At 41.2% G+C, this 18973-nt stretch overlaps 1 protein-coding gene and 1 pseudogene across 1 annotated transcript; both read right to left on the bottom strand.

The window, feature by feature from the left end:
- Window positions 1–12791: 12791 nt before the first annotated feature.
- On the bottom strand, window positions 12792–13373 carry LOC140922305 (uncharacterized). The gene has a single exon (XM_073372303.1). It carries the CDS (start codon window positions 13371–13373, stop codon window positions 12792–12794), a length of 582 nt encoding a protein of 193 aa, XP_073228404.1.
- A 1008-nt stretch (window positions 13374–14381) lies between these two features.
- On the bottom strand, window positions 14382–15724 carry LOC140922306 (uncharacterized; annotated as a pseudogene).
- Between the last annotated feature and the right edge of the window lie 3249 nt (window positions 15725–18973).

An 18973-nucleotide genomic window follows, 5' to 3' on the forward strand; every position in this document is an offset into this window, starting at 1 on the left:
ACAGTAATGCTGTATGTATTGAAAGTTAATTGCTATTTGCGTATGTCTGTTTTATTTTATTCTTTATATGTGATATTATTAACCAACTGAAAATGTTTCACGAGCTAAGGCGCTCAGCTGAATTTTTTCCTAATCCGTAGTGTAGCCAGAAAGAGCTCCTTTGTTTGCCGTGAATGAAAGCCTTATGTTAGATTACAATTTGAATAAAAAGGAAATTAGAGATGCAATCAAGTTACGGTACGACTGGGAAATAACGGACACGCCCATGATCTGCGCATGCGGTGTTCAATTTAGCGTGGATCACACAATGGTGTTTCAGCGCGGCGGATTCATATCAAGCGCCATAACGAACTGCGCGACTTGGAAGCAGAGATGCTAAGGATTGTCTGTAATGATGTGGAATTAGAGCCGGTTCTTTTAGGAGGTCGCTGGGGAGACATTAAATCATGGCGCTAACAAAGCCCCTGATGCCCGCTTGGATATTCATGCTCGAGGTTTTTGGGAGAGATAGAGATCTGCATTCTTCGACGTTCGGGTATGTCTCCCTAATGCAGCCTCTTACAGAGAATTGATTTCTAAGCAAATCTACAAGAAGCATGAGAACGAGAAGAAGAGGTAGTATGCGGAAAGAGTAATGGAAATCGAACAGGGAACGTTCACTCTCCTAGTTTGCACGACCACAGGTGGAATGGCGGATGAGTGTGTTAAGTACCGCAGCAGACTTGCGGAGCTGATCGCAAATAAGAAGAGAGAAATTTCCTGGATAAGAGCTAAAGTATCTTTCTCCATCGTACGCTCTGCGATACTATGCTTGAGAGGCTCAAGATCCAGAAAACGACAGCTAGACTTTGTTGACTCAGATCTACAGATCGAAGATACTAGAGCCTGCCCGAATTAATTAATTAATTTTTTAAAGGACTTTTTAAAGAATTAGGAATTTAGGAATACCAGATTTTATTCTTTTTAGCTTGTTTCTTTGTAATATCAAAGACGGATGATTCTCTTTTGTAATGACTTAATTTAAAACTCTGTACCGCCTGCAAGAGTTATTGATCGCATCTGTGCCGTAAGGAATATATTTGTTGATCGTTATTGACACAGTGATTGTATCTTTATTATTTATATAATTCTTCATGTTATATAGTGCTTAATTCTTACTTCAAATATTTCTGTAGATTATGTACATATTTTTAAAGTTGAATAAAATTATTATTGTTATTGTTGTTATTATTATTTTCAATTTGATATTTTTATTTTTTTGCACAAAATGACAACCCATTGCTTGTTTAAAGGAAAACTACTTCACAGGTGCAGTGATGCCAGTCTCGCTGTCAATTTTATCAGTTGAGTTTGCTGCTCAGGGGATTGCTTCGCTTGGGATTGAACATTTACTGTTCACGAGGAGAGTAGAAATTAAGAAACTGGCATCATTATGCTAAATTTATTCAATTTCTAACATGCCGAATAAAGCAATACTGTTATTTTGGATCATAAGTTCACTATTTTTATTACTTTTTACAAATGTGAATTTTTATTCGCCCCAATTTCCCCTGCTTCCCTTTTTATGATTCGCTAAAACGTGATTGTAGCAAATTCACAATTAAAGAGAACTCATATGAGCATAAACGTTTCGTGTTCTTGATATCAGCAATGTTTTAAGCAAAAACAAACTAATGGTTATTAAAATGACGGACGGTGATTATAAGATTGTTTCTGGGTTGGTGTTAAATAACTGCAGTTAATAAGAGCTTATAGTAAATAATTCCCTTATTTCAGTTGAAAATGTGATTGGCAACTTTTGGCTAACCCGTTCATTTCCTTTTTCCTTTGAACCATTGTGATACCAATCGTCTTTTAAAGCTTTTTTTTAATGACAAACACTCTCTTTGTGTGCCAAAGTAATAAGTGTGTCTTCAAATCGAACTAAACCATTCAATCCGCCAAGTTCGCACTAAATTCACTACTCCCTGTGCACCCGTATCCGGTTATTAACACTCAGCGAAGTTATGAATTCAAATGCAACCTCACAGGTCGCGAAGACCGTTCGAGGATGTGAAGTGATCCCGCTAGGAACTTTTGATCATACAACACAAGAGGCGTACGGCTGGCTGGTCTTCATTACAGTCACAACCATCATTACCTGTCCCATCTCCACTGGTTTGAACACACTGATCATGATTGCTGTAAAAACTAAACATCGAGTGAAAACCAAGTCTAACATTGCACTGTCTAGTTTTCCTTCTACTGATACGGTTATGGGAGTGACAGGTCAGCCACTTTTTATTTCTTGGGTGATTGCAGAACTGCAAGGAAACACTTCCAGTACGTACTGTGCACGAATAAATTAGCGAGAATGGCCTTAAGAGTGTTAGGTGTGGCATCACTGTTTCACCTGGCTATGGTGAACGTAGAACGCTACATTGCCATCAAACATTCTTTGAGATATGAAACCTTAGTCACTGAAACTCGCTTGATTGGTGTTTCAGCTGTCTTGTGGATCATAACAACTCTTTTACAGTTAACCGTGCCTGCAGATAGCATAGACAACGATGATAATAATTATGTTATAGTTGACACTGGTATAATGTTTCTATGCATTGCCACTATTTTCTTTTGTCAAGTGGTGCTTTACTTTGAAATTCGTCGCCACGAAAAAGAGATTGCCTCTCAGCAAGTTTCGGTTGAAGCCAGAGAGAAATTCATGAAGGAAAAGAAAGCTTTTAAACTAACCACAACTATACTATTTTTCTTGATGCTTAGCTATTTACCCTTAATAGCCTCCCGACTCCTTGTATCAACGTTGGTCATAACTTCAGTAAATTCCGCATACTTCGCCTTTTTCACAGGCGTTTTTACAGCGTGTTCCAATTCCCTTTTAAATCCAATTATATACTGTGTGCGAATTCAACAGTTTCGAGTTGCGTTGAAGGAAATTGTGCTAAGAAAATCAAACGTACAGGCCGTGAACTGAATCAATGGAAACTATTCTTTTAAGGTTTTACTTTGAGAACAGAAACTTTAAACCAATAGGTCCAACGTTTCGATGATTATCGTTCAGTGTAAACCAAAATAAACCAGGCTTTTTCGTGGTTTGAAATTGCAATAGCGAAGAAAATCACCTGACATTTCTGTTCCTTTCGTGATCATTTAAGATCGAAACTTAGCGTTAATCATGAAATCCATTTCACGATAAACATTGGTTTACAATCTTAGATGATCAACATAAGTTTTCGCGAAGTTAAAAAGCGGCAGTCTCGAGGCACTTATTCCCCTTGTAAAGTAGTCAGCTAAATTCGGATTTGACACCACTGTATATCGCCCATATAATTGGGAAACTTAGTGACTAAATAATGTTGAATGATACGTTTACTTATTATTAATTTATAAGGTATTCTTTGATCTTAAAAATCAAAAACGCGAAGGATCGTGCAAGATAGAAAACGAAGTTAAAGGTGTGTATGTAAAAATAACGTCAAAATGTTGTACTGACATGTTGTTTATCTATAGATCCAATGTAAAAATGGCTGCTGGATTAATATAATTCTATTGTTTAAATTAAAATTAGCCTGACTAGCCTCGTTCTTAACTAAAAAATTCAAACGAGTACATTATCTCAAGCGATGCTAGTCAGGCTAATTGTAATTCAAACAAAAGAATATTAATCTAGCAGCCATTTTTGCTGTTTTTTATGTTTTTTGCACGTTTTGCAACATTCTTGCATGTTTCGCAACATTTTCGACTGTTTTTGGTTTTGCTGTCCTCTAAGATATTGAAGTGGGAAGGGATTACAGGGGCAAAGGTGTGGACACATGATAATCAACTGAAAGCTCGATGTTAGCCATGCGGACTGCTATTTACGGACTGTTAGCTATACCGACTGCGATTTTTGTACTTGCAAGAGCAAATGGCTGCTGGATTAACATTCGCTTATTGTATTTTGCCAAAGTTTTGGATTTTTTGCATGGCCGTAACTAGACATCTTATTTGTTTATCGTAAATTATCTAGTGTCAATTGAACTATATACAAACCCACAGGTTTTTTAATCAGATAAATTTCTTCATTAATTTTTATCGCAGGTAGATCTTATAGGATTTTTCTACCTTATTTATGATATTTATCAATTATTTCATTGTATTTTCCCCTAGTAACTTAATTTTAATTTATTCCTTTAGTTGAGCGTTTTATACATGAGCCCCTGACTCAGGAGACTGACACAAGGCAACCACTGCCCATGTCATCGACGATAAATAAAGTTCATTCATTCAAGAAAAACGATCATTAAAGGGGCTGTGTCATGGTTGCCTAGTTCATTTTTTTATGCTATAAACACGTATTTGTTATAGAGCTTAAGACATTTCTTGTGAAAGACAAAATCACAGCTTCATGCCAAATAAATATGTCTCCCAAGCATTATTTTGATCGATTTAGGTTTCTCGGAAACTGCCCACCTACCCCTCCCCTAAGCCAACATTAACACTTACTTCTCGTTTAGGGCAAAATGTGGCATAGGGGAGGGGCAGGTGGGCAGTTTCCCAGAAACCTAAATAGATCCCATTACTTCAAACGTTGCAAACAGCACATACGAGCTTTGAAAAACTCTTCGGCTGACAAGTTTTCAAAAACCCACTAGTTTTCAATCTTCTTCATGTTTTTCTATCTTTGCCTCCTTTTGTATTTTCTGTGTTATTTTTTACTTTCTTTTAACGTTTTGAACGATTATTTTTATGTTTAATTCAATTTGGCGGCAGTTTCTTGACATTGCTCCATTAAATACTGGAAGTTTCAATCTGATTGAGTGCTGAGTTGGAAGATGTTAGTGTTAAAAAGAACTTATTGAAGTCTTTTTGGAGAATAGATTATGCCCTAGCTTTTATACTGTAGTATTATGGTGAGAGAGACCAGAGAAAGTTTAGATACGAAAATTGTTTTCTGATGGACAATCTTTTGCCATCACTAGCCGCACCGGCACTGAGAGAGCAATCAGAGGCGGCATTTACAGGCTACTTGTTTCTGATGCGTGTGTACAGAGTCCTCAAGCAGTGTAAGCTCACCATTTTAATAAAAGCAGGATATATTGAGTTATTAATTGAGGTCTGATTTACCAAGAGTATTTAAATTTGCAATAAATATATGTTGGAAATCATGACAGGAGGAAATCAGTTTTTGCATGGTTCTAGTTAGCTCGAAGTTCCAGTTAGAGAGGGTTCAAGTTACCTAGAGTTGACTGTACACTTTGTTGAAAGGTATTTTCTTCTTCCCCTCAATTGTCCTGGCCGAGCAGCCATGTTAACAATGCAATAATTTTTTTAAATTATAATGTGCAACTAGTTCTTACCCAGGTTGTGCTTGGTTAGGAAACAGTATACGCCACTTACACATCTGCCATAATGCACTTTATTTGCCCCCAAAATGTTTGCATAAGCTTTCTTTGCAATTTCTCTTGGAACAGCTGTAAACCCATGAGAAATAAAAAACAAAGGTTATGCAAAATTTGGGGGAGGCAAATTAGGTTCATTATGGGAGGTGTGTAAGTGTTGTATATCTGTTCCATTGTGCTATGGCGTTTTGAATAAAACACACCATTGTTTGGATTAACTAGCAACATGGAATTCAGGAACTTCTGGAGCTTAGACCCTGTTTACATGGAGTGCGGGACCCCGGTCTAGTGGGGTAGGTTTCTTTTGTTTTGTGTCCCCCAGAGCGTGAAAACAAAAGAAACCAACCCCACTAGACCGGGGTCCCCCACTCCATGTAAACAGGCCCTTAGATGAAATTCCAGAGACTATATTGTGTTAAAAGTAAAATAAACAAATGAAGGTGTTGATTGCATTTTTTTATGACATAAACAAAGACCAAGTGCAGTGCAAATTCATTTCTGAGCAGCAAAAATTTGAAATACGAAGTACATGAGTAGGCATCTAAAACTAAACTATAAAACCCGAAACAAAGGCCCGTTTCTCCAAAGTTTCAGTAATTTATCCTGGCCCCAAAAGCTGTAATTAGTTTTGCAGATTATATTATAAACCCAGGCTATCAGTATGTTAACTATACAAACTGAAATGGTATATTAGCTAAGACCTGTGCTTTTATTATTCAGATTTGACTTTAATATTTGGCTTCGGACCAAAAAAATTACCAGGAATTTCCAGACATAAGACCCAGGTCCGCTGGTAACCCCCCCTCAATACCCCTTACCCTGTTAACATCTGAATCAGAATTTCATTCACTATTTAAGATGGATGCCTATATCCTCGAACGTGTACTGTGATACATGACACATGGCAAACAATTTCATTATCTCATACAACATGGCCGTCGTGCATGCGAATCGCATCACTATTTTGACTTAGATTTAAAATTGACCACTACAGAAAATATCATAGCATACAACAATGCTCTTTGTCTGTCACCCCAAAAATTTGCATAAGCATTGTCTTCAGATTCTCTTGGGGCCATTTTAACTCCCAAGAGAAACTGAAGATCATGTTTACGCAAAAATTTGGGGTGACAAACAAAGTGCACTGTGGTATGTTATGGTATTTTCTGTAGTGGTCAATTGCCTTCCCAAAAATTTACAAACAAAAGTATGGAAATTTCCCTTACCGCTTTAGAAATTGTCCTCTTGCTTCTCAACAATTACTTTGTTCTCAAGTCCAAAGATCCAGTTTTTAAGATGGGTGCATAATTTGTTTCTCTTTGAACAGGAGTTTTTCCAAATACACATCGCATAGCGAGTTCCTAACGCCATTGGAATTTGTTCTTTTTTTCCAAAAGATCCGCCATAAGCTCCTTTAAATGTTGCTACAGCAGTACAAGGTGTGCTGCAGCAAAACAGCAAATAACAACTTCCAAGTTTCTCATGTTCAAGCTCCAAAGAATTGCTTCCAATGATCAGATGCTGTAAATTATTTGAAATAAAAAAATTGGGCTTAAATTAAAAGCGTTTTTGACGGTATTAAGTGAACACAAAAAGCGAGAAAAATCGGTTAAATATCCTTGTCGATCCTTGGCCCGTGACAGTGAGAATACCGACGAACAGAAGTTTATAACTGTGACGATATTGCATTATCCAATCAGATTTTAGTATTTACATGTGCGCGCTCAAGCTCGCTTCGACACAGTTTACTGTCATGGTCGCTTGTGAGTTCACTATGTTCTGATTAAACAAGTTGAAGTTTAAGAACGTGAGCCAATTCTTTATATGGTGTCAGAAGTAAACGGCCAGAACCGCGTTTGGTCAAGACAAGCAAGTTTTCATTGACAAATTCGCAGCTTAACACATTGAAGTCGTCGAAATCTAGTCAAATATGCCGAGTGATGGTGATGCGAATTCAGGCGCTACCGCGTCCGCTACCGCACCTTCTGCAAGTATTATGGCTTCTTCATTTATGTGCAATGTATCTTTACCGCCGAAACTGGAAATACACAGTGGAAAATTGTCGAAAGAGTGGAAGCAATGGCGACAAGTATGGGATGCTTACGAAGAGGTCACCGACCTTCGAAGTAAAACGAGCCGCCTTCGCGTTGCAACGTTTATCACCTGCATTGGTAAAGAAGCCCTCGAAATCCATAATGGTCTACCTTTTAGAAGTGAAGAGGAGAAATCCGACATAACCAAGGTCCTGGAATTGTGGGAGACGCATTGCATTGGCAAAACCAATATAATTTACGAGAGATACAAATTCAATAACCGTTCTCAAGAACAAACAGAATCCATCGATACGTACGTGACAGCTTTGCGAGCTCTCGCCGAAACTTGCGAATTTGGAACCTTGAAAGACCATCTTATCCGCGACAGAATTGTGTGTGGAGTCCGAGAAAATGCTGTTAGGAGGAAATTACTGCAAGAATCTGGTCTTACTCTGTCAAAATGTGTGGATATCTGCCGAGCCGCGGAAGCTACGTCGGCACAGCTCAAAGAAATGGCACCGAGCCAACAATCGAGTGAGGTTGATTTGGTCGCGAAAGCAGAGCCTAAAAAACCAAATTCGCGCAAGGAAAAGAAGAAATCTCCTAAAGATCAGCTCGTCGAGGAATGCAAGTTTTGTGGCCGTCAGCATGAGCGTAATAGAGCGAAATGTCCCGCGTATGGTCAAATTTGTTCTTCCTGCGGAAAACCTAATCACTTCGCTGTAAAATGTGGTAAGAAATCCAGCGATTTCAAGAAGCCTTCTCAGAAATCCAAGCATAGAAAGGTCCATCAGCTTGCCGACAGCGATGACGCAAGTTACTCGTCTGAAGAAGAAATTTTGTCTGTATCCTCTCAAAACGCTGTCAATACTGTGGAAATGTCAGAATTCAAGAGTAAAATATTTGCACACATCGAAATTGAAGATGTCTTAGTGAAGATGCAAGTCGATTCAGGAGCCTCGTGCAATGTGTTACCTCGTAAATTTCTGCCAAAAGATACTGTGGTTGACACAGCCGAAGTAAAATTAACCACCTACTCTAAAGCTAGTCTGAAGGTACTGGGTGTGGCAAAAATCCAGTTGCGTAACTTGAAAAATCAGAAGAAGTACTGTGTTCAGTTTGTGGTCATTGATGAAGATTACACTCCACTCCTTGGTTCTACATCAGCACAGGAGATGGGACTGATCGCCGTTCAGCATGAAAACATCCTAAATGTTAATGAAACTGTGGTTAACACTGACTGTCAAGGTCTAACCATGGAGGAAGTTACTGCTTCTTACAGTGACGTATTTAAAGGCCTAGGATGTATGGAAGGAGCTCTTCACCTGGAAGTAGATATGACTGTTGCACCTGCAATTATGCCTCCTCGTCGTGTGCCTCTAACATTGAAGAATAGGTTAAAAGATGAGTTGACTCGCCTGGAGAAAGCAAGTGTTATAGTCAAGGAAGAAGAACCAACCGACTGGGTGTCTAGTCTAGTTGTTACAGAGAAACCTAACGGGAAGCTTAGAGTATGCATTGACCCTCAGCATCTCAATAAAGCCCTGAAAAGAAGTCACTATCCGCTTCCAGTCATTGAAGACATACTCCCTGAGTTAACCAATGTTAAAGTGTTTTCAAAAGCAGACCTTAAAGATGGCTTCTTGCAGATACAGTTAGATGAAGAATCCAGCAAGCTGACTACATTCCAAACCCCTTGGGGCCGGTACCGATATTTGCGAATGCCTTTTGGAATTTCTCCTGCACCTGAATACTTCCAAAGAAAACTGGATCAGAATTTAGAGGGCCTGAATGGAATATACAAGATTGCAGATGACATCCTTATTACAGGCCGTGGTGCAAGCATTGATGAAGCTGTGAAAGATCATGATGCCAATTTACTGAAGCTGTTAGACAAGTGCAGAGAGCGAAATTTGAAGCTTAACCGAGAGAAGCTACAACTGAAGTGTTCAGAAACGCCCTTTATTGGTCATGTCCTTACACCTGAAGGAGTGAAACCCGACCCAAGCCATACTGAAAATGGAAAGACCAAACGATGTAGCTGCAGTTAGAAGACTGGTAGGCCTAGTGAACTACCTGTCCAAGTTCCTAAGTAAGCTCTCAGAACTTTGTGAGCCACTGAGAAGATTAACTCACAAGGACGTTGAATGGAGTTGGTCAGCAGTACAAGAAGAAGCATTTCAAAGTATCAAGCATGCTGTCACTTCAGCTCCAGTCCTGAGATATTCCAATTCTGCTGAACCTGTGGAAGGTCAGGGAGATGCATCTTCCAGTGGTATAGGATTTGTGTTGATGCAGAATGGGCAACCTGTATCATACTCAAGTAGAGCTCTCACAGCCAGTGAGAAGAACTATTCTCAAATAGAGAAAGAACTATTAGCCCAAGTATTTGGAGTGGAGCGTAACCATCACTTTGTCTATGGTAGAAGAGTTGTTCTTTGGTCTGACCATAAGCCATTGGAGACTATTTGCAAGAAACCACTAGCATCAGCACCGAAACGACTCCAGCGCCTACTCCTGAGACTACAACAGTACGATGTTGAGATTCGTTACAAGCCAGGTCCTGAAATGTATCTAGCAGATACTTTGTCTCGTGCTTACCTGCCAACCACGGACCGCTCCTCTACTGAAAAAGAGGCCGAGCGAATCCATGCTGTCGATTTCCTAGCTATCTCAGAACCACAGCTTGTAGAGATCCAGCAAGAAACAGCTGCAGATCCTGTCCTACAGTCTCTCACTCAAGTTATCTTAAAGGGTTGGCCAGAGAAGAAAGATGATCTGCCAATAGAACTTCACCCCTACTTTGACGTCCGGGATGAACTGACAGCCCAGGATGGAGTTCTCTTCAAAGGTCTTCGATGCCTGATTCTGTCAAGCCTCAGACCTAAGATCCGTGAGCGTCTACATGGTGCACACACAGGTATTGAAAGCTGTCTTCGCAGGGCTAGAGAAATTGTCTATTGGCCTGGCATGCCAGCTGAAATTAAAGATTACATCTCCAAGTGTGAAGTTTGTGCCAGTTACAAGAAAGAACAGCCCAAAGAACCACTGATCTCACACAAGATCCCAAGCCGCCCCTGGAAAACAGTTGGTTCCGACATCTTTCACTTTGATAATAGAGACTACCTCTGCACTGTGGATTACTATTCAAGCTACTTTGAGATCGACCCCCTCAAAGACAAAACTGCCAGCGAAGTCATCCATACCCTAAAGAGACACTTCTCAAGGCATGGAATCCCCAGTAAGCTGATGAGTGACAATGGTCCACCATTCAACTCCTATGAGTTTCAGCAATTTGCAAGCAATTATGACATGGAACATGTTACCAGTTCTCCCCATTATCCACAGAGTAACGGGAAAGTAGAAAACGCCATCAAGACCGCCAAGAGTCTATTGAAGAAATCTAAAGCTGCAAGATCAGACATCTACCTAGCCTTACTAGAGTGGAGAAACACGCCCTCTGAAGGTCTACAGAGTTCCCCAGCACAAAGGATGTTCGGGCGCCGGACTAGAACACTGATACCAACTACCAGTGAACTATTGAAGCCCAAAATAGTGGAAGATGTCCCAGGAAAACTCTTCAAGAGGAAACAGCTGCAAGCGAAATACTACAATATCAGTGCTAAAGAACTACCACCCTTAAACAATGGAGAAGTTGTGCGTGTGAAGCCAACAGATAGATCTGGCCGATGGTACAAGGCACGAGTAGAAAAGCAAGTTGATGTGAGGTCTTATGATGTGAGAACTGAGGATGGGCGAGTTTTCAGAAGAAACAGGAGACACCTCAGAAGCAGCAAAGAGCCAGTACGTTCTAGTAGCGAACCTGTGTCTCTCAGTATGCCAGAGAAAACGTTCACTGCCCCACTCCCCCCTCACGAGCCAGTGCCAGGAACTTCACAGGAATTTCCACCTCCTAAAGAGGCTGCTGCTGCAGAGAAACCCAACACAAGTCTAAATCCTGCAGATGTTTCAACGCCGTCTATGCCTGTAAAGCCAGTGGATTTGCCAGTTACTCGCAGTGGTCGGACCTCCAGACCACCTAGCCATTTGAAAGACTTTGTTGTATCCAAGTGACTTTGTTTAAGCTTTTAACTAAGACATTGTTTGAAAGACACTGTGTTTAGAGCATTCAGTGACATCATTTTTTTTAGTGCTTGGCTAGTTGTTTGTTTCTGTTATGTTATATCTAGTTTGTACACTTTCTTTGTAAACGAGGAAGGGTGTGACGATATTGCATTATCCAATCAGATTTTAGTATTTACATGTGCGCGCTCCGGCTCGCTTCGACACAGTTTACTGTCATGGTCGCTTGTGAGTTCACTATGTTCTGATTAAACAAGTTGAAGTTTAAGAACGTGAGCCAATTCTTTATAATAACCTTCCTCAAAGTAAGCATTTGCCGCCATCTTGGAAATTATTCAGTTTATGTCCAGCTTACACAAGGGGTTTGAATTTCATCTGAAAATCCGCTGTACGGCTTAAACGCTTCTTTCATAATGTGACTTTGCGTGACAAATGGTGTGACAGGAAGGTTAATGATTGGGCAATGTTGTAAAAAGAGGAAATATATATAGTTTTGGTTGTTGTTGTTTATAGTTACTTTTTTCAAGTTTGTGTTAAATACTATTACTTTTTCCCTTATAAAGTAATACATTCTGTTGCTTTTAGCTAATTTTATAAAAGGAACGGAACGATATGCTTTACGATTCAGAAACTTCCTTTGTTTGCGTCAACTTGTGAGAGGGCTGTCAAGATTCTCGATGTTTATCAAACTGAACTTCTCTTTATAAAAGTTTAGAAAATATAAGATTCGTCATCAGAATTATTAGTAGCCTTCAAACCAAATCTCTGGATATCGACTACTTTTTTAAAACCACACTTCCTGGATAGCGGGGAAGTAGGGCGAGTTGCACGTCATTTCTCCCAGGCGAAGCTAGGAAACCAAAAAAGGCTAGGGTCATTGCTGCCCATATCGTACTAGAATCATAGTTAGTAGGGGCTGGGATAGCCAGAAACTGGAAAAACAATTTGAGGTAATTTATTGTAAGAGGGAGACGAATACGGCAAGAATCACCCTGGGATCGCTTAATACCACGGCAAATTAACTACAAGCAGACAAATTTCCTAAGGTCCAACTCGTAACCGGAGCGAATATGCAGGTGTCTTACTGCAGCCAGGTAACCCTTAATGGAGGAGTGTTTGATTGTCTTAGTTAGGTATGCCACATACTGGATAAGAGTTTCTCCGTGAGTTGGTATGCGGGTTGACTTCAGTGGGCTATGAACGGTTCAAGAATCTAGAAATCTTCTTTCACCTGAGCTATATGTTTTTCTGCTAGAGGCAGCGACAGAAAGGCTTAACTAACTCTGGATATCTGCGTTCAGATCACCAAGAGTGCTTGGGGCACAGGACATGGGGCTGGGGCGGCATAGGGGGCCAGGCTGCAAAAGCGGTCCATCTGTAAACGGGAGAGGGAATCCGCGATGTCATTCTTCTTGCCTTCAATGTGCCTCTCCCTTGGGTAAAAGTTATGCCTTAAGGTCAGGAGGGTCAGGTGTCGAACTAAATCCATAACCCTGGGAATACGGGATTGTTTGGAGTTCACTATGCTAACAACAGACGCATTGTCACAATAGAAAACAATACGCTTATTAGCGAACTCGTCCGCCCATATGTGGCACGCAACTACCAAAGCAGACAATTCTTGCCAGGCAATGCTAATACCAGCAGCATTTCGCTGCTGGTGAGTCTCCCACTGACCCTGGAACCATTTGTTACCTAGGATCCCACCATAACCAAGTGTACCTGAGGCGTCGGTATGAAGCGTTAGGGAGTCCGAGTCCATCCATGAAGTGGAAAGAAAACACTCAGCCCCATTCCACGTGTGAATAAATTGTTGCCACATAATGAGATCCTTTAAGAACCCACTGCTTAATTTAATGATGGTGTGGTTTAGAGACATTGCGAGTGAGCTCAACCATACGCTGCAGAAAGGGTCTCGATTGGGTGGGGGGGGGGGGATAACTTTGCATACAAAGTTCAAAGTCCCAATAAAAGATTGCAGTTCCTTAGGGTGCATGACTTTTTTGTTTGATAAAGGGCAAGGAAAGCTTTAATCCGTTCGACCTTTTCTTATGGGATTCGAGCTTCCATCCGGACAGTGTCCTGGATAATGCCCATAAAGTCAAGGGTAGTACTTGGGCCCTCTGTTTTGTTGGCTTCAATGGGGACACCAAGATTCGTTAAGGTCAAGAGCATGCTGGACATGCTCTGTTGGCGCGACTGCTGAAAAGGGGTGAGGATTTGGCTGGTTCTATGATCAAAAAGTCATCGAGGATATGACAGACAAACGAAATGAGGCACTCACTGAGGAGGATCCATTCTATTGCATCGGATAAAGAATTGAACAAAAAGGGGACACTTCTTAACCCGAAGGGAAGAACCTTAGCGTGGTAGTGGCTACCCTCCCAATACATCCCAAAAGCTCGTAATCTGAGGGTCGAAGAGGGATGAGGCGAAAAGCAGACTCAGTGTCCGTCTTCGCATGGAAACACCCCTGGCCAAGACTAATAATCCCTTTGATTGCATTATCAATTGTAGTATACTGAAGGCTGAAATCATCTTTGGAAATGGAGAAGTCAATACTTGTCTTGCCAGATTTTGGGTAGGAAAAATGAAAAATGGTTCTAAACTTAGCCGTATGCTTCTTGGGGACTAAGCCAATGAGTGACACCTGAAAATTAGGTAGTGGTGGGCTGGGAAAGGGCCTGCAACTCGCCCCAAGGCTACTTCCCTGGAAAGGTTTTCGGTAACAACACTAGGTTGGGAAAGTGCAGTAGGCAGATTCCTAGAAAATCTAGCAATGCGCCTCCCAGTAAAACCTACATCGGCCCCATACCTAAGCTTATTACATAATCTGGAAACAAATTGTTGGTCAGGGTGGTTAGATGTGTCCTCAAGTTTCTGTACATTAATAGGGGTCGCTATTTCTATTTCTCGCCCGTTCCCGCTGCTCTGACTGCTGCATAGAATGGCAGTCACGCCCTGGGTGGGACCCACGACATTTGTTACATACATGCCTCAAACAGCAGGGGTCTCTAGAACATGTACCATATCGGTTGTAAAGATTGCATGTGCCTCTGCTGTCACCCCCTTTGTAGAGACACCGCGCTAGGGTCCTTGGGAAAAAAGTGGATACTCTTCATTGAGTACCGCTGGAAACACTGTAAAAACGGTCAACTATAGCTGATTTTCAGTAGCTGACCAATCAAGAGACTTATCAACACTGGCTTTCTGGCGAAACTTAAAATCACAAATGGGCCAGCCTAACCCCTTGTGTACACGCGCTGCATATCTTATTAGACCAACATACTGCAGAAGTTCCTGTAATCGGGTCGGAAACTTGTGGGTCAGCACATTCATGTAAGACGTAAATACCGTTGTCCACTGCTCAATGTTTGTAATTGAAATGGTGGCCGTCGGCTTAGATTTCCTTGAGACTTTAACAACAGAGTCGTCCAACGATAGAACTAAGGTGTCATTTTCGTCGTACAGCCACAGATTCTCAGGTAGTAACTTTGTTAAATCAAAGAACTCACCACTCTGTATTTCCTTGATGTACTACGCCGGGATGTCCTAGAAAGGTGAGGCGAAGCTGACTCCCGCGGCGCGCGTGGGGCACTCTGTGTCAGGCAAGATCAGCGAAGGTGCCCGTTGAGCGGGGAGGCGATCGTTTGATGCAGCTTGGGCTTGAAAGGCGTTCACGGCGGCCTTAGCCGCTTCGTTGGCTATCTCCCGGCTTGATTGTTGAAAAAGACTGTTATTGAACCGTTTATTTATATACTGATGTTAATTTATTCTGATGTCATAATGTGTTATGGCAGATACGTCATCACCTCGATCTAGTGTTGAACTCGCGCCCTTTTTCGCCACGTGATGGACTCGTTGTGTTCAGTTTTCTGTAGTTTCTGGAAACCTAGACTTGTATTAAAAAGGTAAAAACTCAACACGTTGCACTGTGTCCTGGATCAGCTGTCGTATAGTTAACATCTGACCCTCGCTGAAATCTTCACGCGGAGCAGCTGTGTCGCTGTTGATGTGTTGGCCGTGTTGGGCTGCTGGTTTACAGCGGCTGATGTTTTGCTCTCAAAGCCGGCGTTCGAGCGTTTTCTGAACCCCAGTCGACGGTAGACCGTGTTGTATACAGAGGGAATGAAGGTCCGCAGGAGAGAGAACTCCCAGCACGGTTTGATCGATGAATGGCAGCGTACTTTGGCGGTTCGACCTGCCTTGAACTCGCGCACGTGGCGGCATGACTATGATGACTTGTGCCGTCGCGAGAAGCGAGATACAGCTATTCCGTACGTCACGAGAAGCAAGATACAGATTTCCCGGTAAAGGAATACAATAATTGAGCTGGAAAATAATTGTACTGGAATGAAGCAAAGCAGATAATCCTTGCCTGCTCGAGCAAAGGAATGAATAAACACGAGGCTTGTGTTCGATTCCCTAGGACTTGATTGACTGAAATAAAAACTACCCTGATTGGCTAAAGGCTGCAGATTACACGGTAGACCCACACGTGAACGGAAGTGAACTTGGTTTGTGAAATCCCACCCTATTTTACAGCATGTCACGCAACGCACACCAAGAGAGAATGATCATTCTCTTTTGCACACACATAATTCTCATGATTGTCTCATTAACTACAATTTATGGAGACAAAAATTGGTCTTTATCTAAACTAACACACCGTATGATAATGCAATTGGCTAGCTAAAACATTATCGATTCAAGCTACGACTTTTTAGTCTCGCATGCGTAAGCAGCGAGACTCATAATCTGCAACGCGTTTTTCGCCTCGGGTGGGGGGGGGGGGGGGGTAGTCTCTTATATAGGCTATGTAGGTACGTGCCGCGCCAGAGGTATGGTTTTTTAGCCGTTTTGGTCTGAAATAGGTATCAATTTCGACCATTTTGATCTGAAAGAGGGTATGGTTTGTACACTCTAGTCTTGAATTGGGCAGGTTTTTTAGAAGAATTAGCTACTTCTTCATCATTTGGCGATAAGACCTTTTCCCTTTTAATGGTTACTCCAACTACCGTGTACGTGCCTTAACAGCTTGTCACGCGGTCCGGTCATGGACCGGGCTCCAGGGCTTTAGGGTACCAAATTTTTCATCAGGTCTGAAATTGGGTAGGGAACATCACAGATTTTGGTCTGAAAAAGGGTAAGGGTTTCTTGAAGCGTGCTGAACATGCCCACCCAATTTTTCTGGAAGTACCCCCCCGGAATATTTGGTCGCATTTTGGGTCACAAAAAGCAGGTCATTGTGCCAGGCGTTCCTCGCGGAGACCGTGGAAACTGGACTAAGAATCGTTGCATGATCGAAGCCACGCATGTTCTGCGAAGAAGGCTTAGGAAAGATTAAATTTAGAGCTTTTCCGAAAAGTGTCGGTCCACGAATTCTATCGCTTGAAAGCGTTGATTACTGTGGAACAAGTGAACACTACTGAGTGAACGAAAAAAAAATGAGAATCGTAATTAGCAAAATTGCGATGGTCGGGTGTGGTAAACTTTCACTGCATACAAATGAGTCTTGTGATGAGCATGCGATTTATTTTCGGCGATGATTGAAATGACGTGTCATGTAAATCTGGCAATGATGTAATTTGTCTGGAATCAAGGCCCTTGAATTTCGTGTATTTAAACACGCGTATAGCCTGCTACTGGAGAGGTATTTCTGGTCCTCGCTAACACGCGTACTAAATCAATTCAGAAACAAACAAAAAAGTATCGACGTCGATAAAGTAGGAAGGAAAAAACCTTTAGCGAGTAAATTATGTTTCTTGTAGAATTAATCGTCTCCTCATTTCTCGATCTAATCTCCAAGCAGGCCAGACGGAATGCCGCTATAAGCGTGTTCTTGTTTACCTTAAATTCTTCTCCTCTTAAACTTAGGCACGCCGCCTGTAAGCCAGGAGGGAGAGGAGAGAAAAATCTACTGAAATATCCAAATAAACACAACCTATGAAAACTACAATTGGCTAGCTAAAACATGATCGATTTAAGCTATGAGTTTTTGTTTTGTTTTGTTTTTTCACTTAAAAAAGATCTCTCCACAAAATGCGTTCCTAAAAAAAAAAAATTTCAAGCAGAAGAGGATCGAAATGGACACTCCGTAATTGGTTACGTACAGCAGCCAATGAGAAAGCAAGAACTTTCTATCCGCGGCGCGGGTACTAAATAAATGTCCAGGTCAAAGCTCAGCTTGACTAGACAGAACGGCTTACCGTTCTCGCCGCGACACAATAACTAGAATTACTCGTGTAAAAGCAACTAAGCATAAAGCCAACCAGGCAACTGATGAAGTTCGCGTGGAAACCGAAACCATGGTCTTGCCTGATCACAAAATAACAATAACAGAACAGTCGCTAGACTGTTAAACTTAACTACCAAGGGAGAAACTACGCGCTCTAGTCGTAAAATTCACGTTATTTTTAGAAAAAACACAAGTTGGAGTTTAAAAATCATTGCTTAAAGAGCAATTTTGACTGAGTCACATCGCAATTCTCCATAGCTGATGTAGCTTCAGTTTAAGCTGCAATCCAGAATCCATTCTTCGAAATTTGGACCTGTAAAAACACTAAACGAGCTGGGCCCAGCGTGTCAAAACATTGAAGTTATTGAACGAAACCATCACATTCACGGACAAAAGAATATCGCCCTTAGCCATTTCGATCCAGGAGGCACTTTGAAAAAGATTAAACAACCTAAGACTATTATTTAACCGCAAAGGAAGAGATTTAAATTTCGAAAGGGGTCAAAGAAAATGCTCTTGCATCAGAGGGCAAATTAATATGCGTGTCAAGACTTCTCAGTATGAAACTCTGAGTGGCCAAATTCACATTCACTCAGTCAAAGCATAGAACCCAGAAAAAAATTATACCCGCCAAAGAAAAAAAATAGTTGGAACAAACAATATTTGGGCACGAGGTAAAAGTCGTGTGGTGCCTAACGACCCCCTTTTTACACTCTGTTAGATGGTATGAGCATTTTGGCGAGATCAAGGCTCTTTTGGCGGGTTTTCTAAATGCCCTTTGAATTACAATATTTTCGCATCATTGTATGGTAATCGAGGATCTACAAAATACCAAAGGCAAGTAAATATTTTTCTATTTCACTACTCAGTTTGCTTTTTCCTGTAACCACGATTTCTGTGTCGTTAAATCGACGGCTTCAACGATCACGCGAGAGCCATAACAAGCTGCTTTTCGACCAGTTTAAACAATCAAATTCTCTCTTAGCTTATATCGTCGAACACAGCTTCTGTTCTTCGGACATAATGCCAACTTTTTTTCATAATGAACTATTGAAACCATTTCGTTTACAATATGTAATTTACCAGGTAACGCACTGAATATTACTTTGGAGGGATGTTCGATTCGACCTTCCGCTAAGCGCTAGATTTTGCCATTCGCTTAAGTAGCGAAAAAAATATATTTCTTTTTCTCCAAGACTTAGCAACAAGACCCTTTTTAACACCAACCATCAACTTAATTA

The sequence above is a fragment of the Porites lutea genome, chromosome 13 (genome assembly GCF_958299795.1).
Source record: "Porites lutea chromosome 13, jaPorLute2.1, whole genome shotgun sequence".
Lineage (NCBI taxonomy): Eukaryota > Metazoa > Cnidaria > Anthozoa > Scleractinia > Poritidae > Porites > Porites lutea.

Coding starts and splice junctions, on each gene's coding strand:
- LOC140922305 (XM_073372303.1), bottom strand. CDS start 13,373: ATGTCTCTAAACCACACCATCATTAAATTAAGCAGTGGGTTCTTAAAG.